This window comes from Diabrotica virgifera, chromosome 2 (genome assembly GCF_917563875.1).
Source record: "Diabrotica virgifera virgifera chromosome 2, PGI_DIABVI_V3a".
NCBI classification, from domain to species: Eukaryota; Metazoa; Arthropoda; class Insecta; order Coleoptera; family Chrysomelidae; genus Diabrotica; species Diabrotica virgifera.
Window position 1 is genome coordinate 131,638,781 of NC_065444.1, and position 9,019 is coordinate 131,647,799.

Below are 9,019 nucleotides of genomic sequence, written 5' to 3' on the forward strand. Positions count from 1 at the left end.
CGAAAATCTATTGCTCGACATGAAAATTGCTCGAAATACAAATTGCTCGAATAAAATAAAACAAAATAAAAAAGAGAAGTATATATCTAAAATATTTATTCGCAATAATCCACAAAATATCCACAAAAATCCAAGACATACCCAATAAAAAACATGTTAATGGGTATTTAATGATTTTAATCTTTCCCTAATACCTGGAAATTATTATAATACCTAATTATCATAATGAGAGAAAATCAAAACCGTTATTTTTCTTATTATTTTAAAAGTTCAAAGATAGCTTAGATTTCTAATAAATACTTTTTCAGCATAAATTAATATACTATTATATATGTGACATATCACATAATTTGTCCTAATTCAAGAATCTTTCTTATGTCTATATTTTGTATTATTTTGAATAAATATTTTAGATAAGTATATAATTTTCTTTTTTATTCGAGCAATTTTTATTTCGAGCAATTTTCATGTCGAGCAATTGACTTTCGAGCAATTGCATTCGAGCAATTGACCGGTTACCGCATTTAACGTGTCGTAGTTTGTTTATTTCTACTCCATCTTGAATGTAAATTTAGTATAGGTAATTGATTTTGGGGAGAGCTATGACGTTGAAAATGTCACAAAAAATATAACTAAATATCTCTTTTCTTACTCAGACTCTTTAAAATATTTTACAATATTTTAAAATCGAAAATATTTAATTATATTATTAAGGTATTGGATTTTCACAAGAGGTATGAATTATACCGATTTAGTATACAAGTTTATGAGAAATTTTCAGTGGTAATTGCACGAGAGCTCTAAAATTATCGATTTGTTTCCCGAGTGACACTTTGACAGTTTTACGACCCGAAGGGGAGTGAAATTATGTCAAAGTGTCACGTGGGCAACAAGTCGATAATAATTTTAGATATCGAGTGTAATTCGCTGAGATTATTATCATGAATAAAACTGTCTTTTTAAATCATTTTAATTAATATTTTATTGATATCTTCACCTGAATATTTGCTAAACCTGTCTCTTGGTGTTCTCTGTGGCAAGCTGTAAAACATTAATTGTCATTAATTTCACTGCATGTTCATTTTTGCGTCAAAGGGCATCTGACGTAATGCTTGACGACGGGATATTATCAAAAATTATCGGCATTAATATCACAAGAGAGTGAGAATAAATTGACAATAATGCGACCATTTTTCGAAAACTTGTCTGACAATGCCCAATGACAACAAATTTGGAAAAAAGTGGAGCATTATTTTCGTATTTATTCTTAAGGTCGTGAAATATTCGCTGTACTTTTTATTTCTGTATTCTGTATAGCTTTCTATTGGTCAGAGTCTCCTGTGACTAGCGTTGCCAGGTGTCCCGATTTGCGCGGGACGTCCCGATTTTCAGGGGTCTGAGGACGCGTACCGATTTGTACCTGATCGGGACACCAAATGTCCCGATAAATTTCACCCATGAAAACCAATTTCAGAATTACTTTCAGTGAATTTTATATGTAACTATGTTATAAAAACCAAGGCACTCCTAAAGGCGACAATATCGAATGAAAAATATAATTTACTTAATCTACAATTTTATTTTGTAATTTCGTCTGATTATTATTATGTGGGATTAAATACGGATTATGAAAACACCTTGTAGTCCAGTAAATGAACGGGAAATACGATACCGTGTAATTTTCAGGGTCAACTCCAAATTGCATGAAAATTTGGACTTAGGTTCTACTCAAAGTTGAACTTCTGCCGTTGGTTGCTTTTACTCGGGAGGTGACAGTCACCCCTAGTCGGGGGTGAAAACCCGCTCGTTTAAAATAAGTATAACTTAGTTAATATTTTTCGAGTTATTTGCGATTGAAAATGTTTATTTTTTCGACAAAAAAATCACGTTTTTAGGCGGTTTTTCACAAATAACTAAAAAAGTAAGTATTTGATCGAAAAAAATATTCTTAGCAAAAATGTAGCATATAAAAAAATGAAAAAAAAAATGTGAACTCGTAAAGTCTATAGACCCAGCAAAAGCAAAGTTGTAGCTCATGAAAAATATGTTCTTATTCGTCAAATTCTAAATCAAAGATTTCAACGTGAACCCGTTGAACGTTTTCACTTTTCGGGAAAAACCCATTAAAACTTTTTTAAAGTGTTTTAAAGCTTTATTTTGTGTTTTGAAAAAGTTTTTAGCATCAAAACTAAGCGAGTTATGCTCAAAATCAAGTTTTTTTTTGGTAAAAAAATCGTGAAAATATCCTATTTAGCACCCCAAATGAAATTAATCATTACCGCTTTACAAACAATTTACTTTTCTTATGTATTTTTTTATATGATCTATAAGTTTCATCGGTTTCAAGGGCTTATTTTTGAAAAAATCATAGTTGAAAGGGCCTGATGGAGTCACTAATCACGAGTGTATGCAAAATATGAACAGATATCTTAACCAATTTTTGTCTTACAGAAAAACAAAATGAAACTATCATATTTATAAAAGCAAAACCTACATTTTTTTTAATCCTTGAGATTTTTCGTATTACTAATACTTTTCAAGTTATTTTGAAAAAAAAAGCATTTTTTCGTATAAACAATAGGTACACATATAAAGTGAATGGTAGAGCGGTAATTTTTTTATACTGCTAAATAGGGAGATATTTTCACGATTTTTTGGTTTTAATGCTAGAGACTTTTATATAAAAAAATAAAGATTTTTTAAACACTTTATATAATTTCAATAAGTGCTTCCCAAAAATTGCTTCACTTTTTGGTTATTTCACGTTGAAATATTAAATTTGGAATTTGACGAATAAGAACGTATTTTTGATGAGCTACTACTTTGCTTTTTATTACTGGTTTTATAGACTTTCTGAACACACAAGTTTTTTGTTTTTTATAAGCTACATTTTTGCTAAGACAATTTTTTTCGTTAAAATACTTCATGACTTTGCGAAAAACCATCAGAAGAAGTGGTTTTCTTTATCCAAAAATAAACATGTTCAATCGCAAATTACTCGAAAAATATTGACTTGGTAAAAAAAGTCTATAGAAAAAAATTTGCTTAGAATTAGTCAATTTATCCATTTGGACTTATTTAAAAAGCGCGTTTTTTCAAACCCGAGAAGGGGTAACTGTCACCCCCCAAGTAAAAGTAACCGACGGTACAAGTTCAAATTTGAAGTAGACGGTAAGTAGAACCTTACGAAGGTAAGTAAAACACTCCAAAACAGTTATTTACTGGGCTATTGTTGTTTATTTGTCCCGATCTACAACCCTAAATCCCGATTTGGTTTACCTTATGTACCGATTTAAAAGAAATCGGACCTGGCAACACTACCTGTGAATGAAATAATCAAGGTCATATCTCTTCTCCAAATCCATTATCTACAATACTTAAATTTTTTTCTTACACTTAAATACATAAAGTTTTAACAAAAAAGGAATGTATAAAGCCAGTCAAAGATACAAGTTTAAAATTATGACATTTACATAAAAGTAAAAAAATACAATAATTAGCAAGTGCACTACTTACATAAGTTTATATAGGTACATTTAAATACGTTAGTTCCATGTACTATTCATAAAATCGTTTGTTGTATAAGGTTCTAATTTACACAAAAAGCTTACAACGTTCCTTTTTATCATGGAGATATAATCAGATATCTTCAAGTGTAGAGTCAGGTAAATCGGTAAATTCGTAGTTTTTACGTTTTTCGTCAATATTTCTAAAACTATGCGGTTTAGCATGAACCACCTTCTATACAAAAATGTTATACATACATTAAATTTGAAATAAAAAAGATCCTATGCATAATCATTCTAAAATGAACGGTTCCAAAGTTACGGAGGTAGTATAGTGTAATTGGTCCAAAAAACTCCTAACCCAGACATCCAAAGTAAAAGTTTTCCTCCAACACCAACTTGTTCTATATGGTCCACATATTGTTCAGTAAAAAGTTACATCATTTTGAACGTCCGGTTTGGGGGGGGGGGGGGGAGATGGGAGAGAAGTCGGTAAATTAGTTTTTACACCCAACAACACCCAAGCCCAGATTGATACTTAGTTAACTTTCAAAAAGCGGAGGAATAGACAGCCCATAGACTTACCAGTCCAGAGCAACTAGAAGAAAAGTCCTAGAACTTGTAAATATGCTAAAAAATCCACTAACAAACACCGCAATGAAAAAAAAACACCGCATCAGAAGAGGTAGATTTATAGAAAATAATGTAGAGGAATAATTAGCCAAATATTAAAGAAGCCAATAAGTAAATGCAACAAAGTAAAAAGAATAGCCATAATAACTAGATACCAAAAGCACAGAAACAAGGTACGCCGACAAGTCAAACAAGAACTGCAAGATAACAAATCTCAGGTGTGAGACAACCATCTAAAGGAAATATAAGAACGGGGCTCAAACGTACATGTTACATGAGAAGCCCATAAAATTTTGCGGAACGAAAGAAAACCAATATTTCCACTGCATTGATAGAATACTTAGTCTTCATCACACAAGACAAAGCTGAAGTTATAAGGAACACTCAAACGAGAGTGGAGAGATGATGCAAAATACCTAGAAGTCATAATGAACATAGGCCTAAATAAACACCATCATCCACAAAACAGTAGATGCCCAAGCGATTATTAGAGGATTCGCAGGAAAGAAAAGTAATCTTGCTTTCAAAACCCAAACGAGATTTATAGTTTAAATAACAATATAATATAAAATCTTAGTAAAATCGTTGTTAAAGAATTTCTGTTTCTACACCACTGCTTAAATTAAAATTTAAAGTAAAGGTTTGAATCTATTTATTATTTAAATTTTTTTATAATATAAAGTAGTCTAATTTCATTTTGATTATTGAAGATAAAATCACGCAACAATGTAGTTGGCTTGAAGTTTAGATATGATGATTAGTTTCAGAACTCAATAAATAGAAAGTGATTAACCAAATTTGGACCATAAACACTTACCGAAAATATATTAAAATAATGAAACTAAATTTAACAAATTATACGTAACTAAAAAATATATTTGTAAAAGGTGTTAAAAAACGAGAGAAAGTAAATGACCTAAAGGATGCAGTGTAAATTAAAGTTCTAGACAAAGAAACTAGATGTGTCAAATGTTCAGACAAGTGTGAAACTAAAGCTCACATACGAAGAAAAACAAGTAAACTCACTGTGGTGAAAATTATCCAGCTATTAGCCTAACTTTTTGCTCTAAGACACCTTGTCCCGTCAATAATAAAGCTGTCAATAAAAATGTGTTTTGGTCGAGATTATAAAAATTAAGGATTAGTATACAAAGAACTTTCAACTGAAGCAAAACCAGCCGGAGTAACCTAGTTGAGTCCCAGAATTTATAATCCGTATTTCTAATAGCCGAGTTGAGTCCCGAAGATGGGTAAATTGAGTCCCGTGTCTACCTGGGGCTTAATCGGTGTACGTAATGATTTCTAGGAACTAGAAAACAATAATTTATTTTAGATCATATAATTTTATTACAAAAATGTATACCTACAATATTTACAAAAAGCAATATAAGCTAGAATTACATGCTAATTCATTTATTTAACTATGTATTCTAAATTTTTCACCTACACTTTTGAGGTAATCAAATTTTGATATTAATCTATTATTTAATTTTAAAATTTGTTCATCTACAAATTTTTTGATGTAAGGGTTTGCGCAGAATAAATTTTTTTTACTTTTTTTTTGTACACTTCTAATTTTAACATACGTTTTACTTTGAAAGTCTATTAAAACTGTTAAAAATTGAAAAATATGAGGATGAGCAAAATAAAATGACGAGTTAAACCTGGAATGAAAACTCTCACATGCGTTCGTCGTCCGTTGTAAACTGCTTGACATCTCCGCCCATATTTCTGGCGGAAACTTAGCCGATTCTGAGACATAATTATCGACCAGATAGTCCGCAAATTCTACTATTCTATGATTTTGTGGCTGTATTGATGATAAAGCTTCAACAAAACAATCTCCTACATCTTCTGGGTTGAGAAATGGCATTCCAAAGCAGTATGTTAAATATTTTCCTACATCACTCTCTTTGTCTTTGTATAAGGATGTTAAACCTAGTGCCTGAATTTTGCGCCACCTGAAAAAAGAAAATAACATCATTAGAATTACAACAGTATGACATGGAAAATAAGTAAAAAACACCGGAAAACAAAAGCATATATACACATCATCATCATCAAAAATACAATTCAAATACTCGTATGTTAAATATGACTACTTATCAGGGCCAAGAAAATTACAACAACGTGGCATATGGGAAATCAGTAAAAAACACCAAAAAACAAAAAGTTTACATACACATCATCATCATCATCATCATCATCATCAAAAAAAGATTCAAATATGTCAAATATGACTACTTATCAGGACCAGGAAAATTACAACAGCGTGGCATATGGGAAATCAGTACAAAAAAAAACCAAAAAACAAAAAGCACACATACACATCATCATCATTCAAAAAAGGATTCAAATATGACTACTTACCAGGATTGTCCTAAATGGAATCGGCAGCCCTTCAATGAAACATTAGTCCAAACTTCAGTGACACTTTGCTGAATTGCTTCTTCAAAATCTGCAAATACCTTTCTTAAAGCGAGTTTTTTATTGCATTTCTCAACTTGTTCTGTTAGGTATTTAAGTGCCAGTGTATATGTATGTTTTTGTTTATTTGGCAGTAAGAAGAAAACCAAAGGTATATAATGATCTTCTTTTAGACCATGGATGGAGAACATTTGCTTAAAAAACTTTAGCAATATTCAAAAGTTCCATCTATATAAATGGTGTCCAAATCTGCTAAAAAATCTAAATTGCTGCTACAGGAAAACATAATAATTTGGTTTTCTATGTCGTTCACCATTAGAAAATCCTCGTTTTGTTGGTTTTCACTAAAAAATGTTTTTAATATATCATGAGTTTCCTCCATACTTTTTGGTAATTTAGGCAGAAGAGATCGTCGGGCGTTATACATATTTTTTCGAACCAATGCCACGTCTTTGGTAGTCAAGGTACTAATATCTCCATTTCGTAATTCCTTTTGCAAAATTTTCATAGGTCTTTCACCGATGTCTTCTACGGCCTTTCGTTTTAAGGAGTTACTTAACATTTGACGGTTAAGTGCATCTTCGTCGCTATGGTTGTGTTCATCCCGAATTTCCGTCACTACGTTGTCACCTTGGGTTTTTAAAAATGCTTTACATTTTTCTCTCGTCTGCGCATAACACATCCAACACTTGTCGTTATTCTTTAAAGATTTGTGAAAACGATATTTGAAGCCATTTAACACAATCAATTGTTTTCCTTTTTCAATAAGAACAATTTTCACTGAACTCATTTTGGCAATCAACTTAACACCGTATAGTATACAGATAGATCGCACCATACTAAATATTTTGTAGGATATTGCTTTTTTATATTTGATTACCATAAATGCATAACCAATAAAATTATTTCATTCCACTATTGTTATTCCAGGTAATAACAATATTTCTAAATATGCTTAAGTACAAATTAGAAAGTACTTACAAATTAGAAAGCTATTAAAATGTAATTAGAAGGATTACGATGCCCGGGACTCAATTCGACCATCTAAATATTTTGACCCTTCTTAATTCAGGTATATGGGACTCAATTTACCTATGCCCAAACCAGCTATTTGTCATTGGAAGCGTCAATATTTGTCATTTGAAGCGGCAAATATTATATTCCTCAATTATTCATAAATGGTAATAAAAGAAACATTTGTATTGGTAATAAAAAAATATAAAGAAAGATTTTTAAGAAACGTTTTTCTTTAGTTACGAGTGACTAAAATTAAAAATATTATAAAAAATCAACTAAAAAGCAAAAAATAAAAAAAATTCAAACTCGATTATTAAAAAAACTGTTAGACAATATAACAATCTCACACGTTCGTTAAAAAATTGAAAAAATCTAACACATTCGTTAAAGAAAAGCGTGGGGTGCGAAAAGTAAAAAAATATTTATCCTCAAACTGTTAATTCGATGAAGACGTACCCCACGATTTTCTTTAACGAATGTGTTCGATTTTTTCAATTTTTTGACGTATGTGTGAGATTTTTGTATATTTAATCTAACAGTTTTTTCGAATAATCCTTCGAGTTTGAATTTTTTAAACTTTTTGCTTTTTAGTTGATTTTTTTATAATATTTTTAATTTTAGTCACTCTTAACTACAGAAAAGCGTTTCTTAAAATTTTTTGTTTATATTCTTTTATTTTTTACTTTTTAGTCTTACACTTTTCCAACATTAAAATATATCGTCATGTTTTAAAAAAGGATGTATATGATAGACACATTGTTTGCCTTTATTTCAACATTTGATACATACATTGTACATTTTCTATAATTTCTTCATACATTCCTTAAATCAAAATCATTATTTACACCTATTACAGTTTTCGCAGTCTTTCCATCTCTTCTCATGCTCTACTATTGCACGGTGTGTAGACCCTGTTAATTTCTCGTAATGCAGTTCTTCGATGTGCAAGCCGTCTAATGATCGCATTCGGCTGAATGCAACGTAAGCCTGTCCTTCTGCAAACACTTTCGGGCCCAAGTTAATTGTTTCGGGCCTAAACAATTAACGTAAAAAGTGAAATTATGTGTAGTTCATATAATTAGCTACAATCTGTAAAAGTTTCAAGTTTCTACATTGTAAAAAACAAGAGAATTTAAGCATTTTCCATTAAAATGGTTTTTTTTATTTAAACAATTAATAAACATGAAAAATTTTTTTATTGACTATTCGTGTATTGTTCCCGCGAATGCATATGTATCCAAATTTTCATTCATTTGCATTGAACAAAAGGAAGTCAAATTAACGTCTGAAGATTTGACCGAAACGATTGAACTAACGAAAAGCGTTTAAAAAATATTGTTCTGGTTGCGTAAAATTAGTATCTCGATAAGCTTTACAGAACTTATAGTGAATGGGCGTGAGGCAGAGAAAGGTTTTCACCATATCCGCAAACCTAA

General features: G+C 30.6%; 1 protein-coding gene across 1 annotated transcript; it reads right to left on the reverse strand.

Moving 5' to 3' along the window:
* Nucleotides 1-5,556: 5,556 nt before the first annotated feature.
* On the reverse strand, nucleotides 5,557-6,757 carry LOC114327045 (uncharacterized). The gene is made up of 2 exons (XM_050644849.1): nucleotides 6,510-6,757; nucleotides 5,557-6,100 (listed from the first exon to the last, which is right to left on the reverse strand). Exons 1-2 carry the CDS (start codon nucleotides 6,755-6,757, stop codon nucleotides 5,557-5,559), a joined length of 792 nt encoding a protein of 263 aa, XP_050500806.1.
* Nucleotides 6,758-9,019: the final 2,262 nt, after the last annotated feature.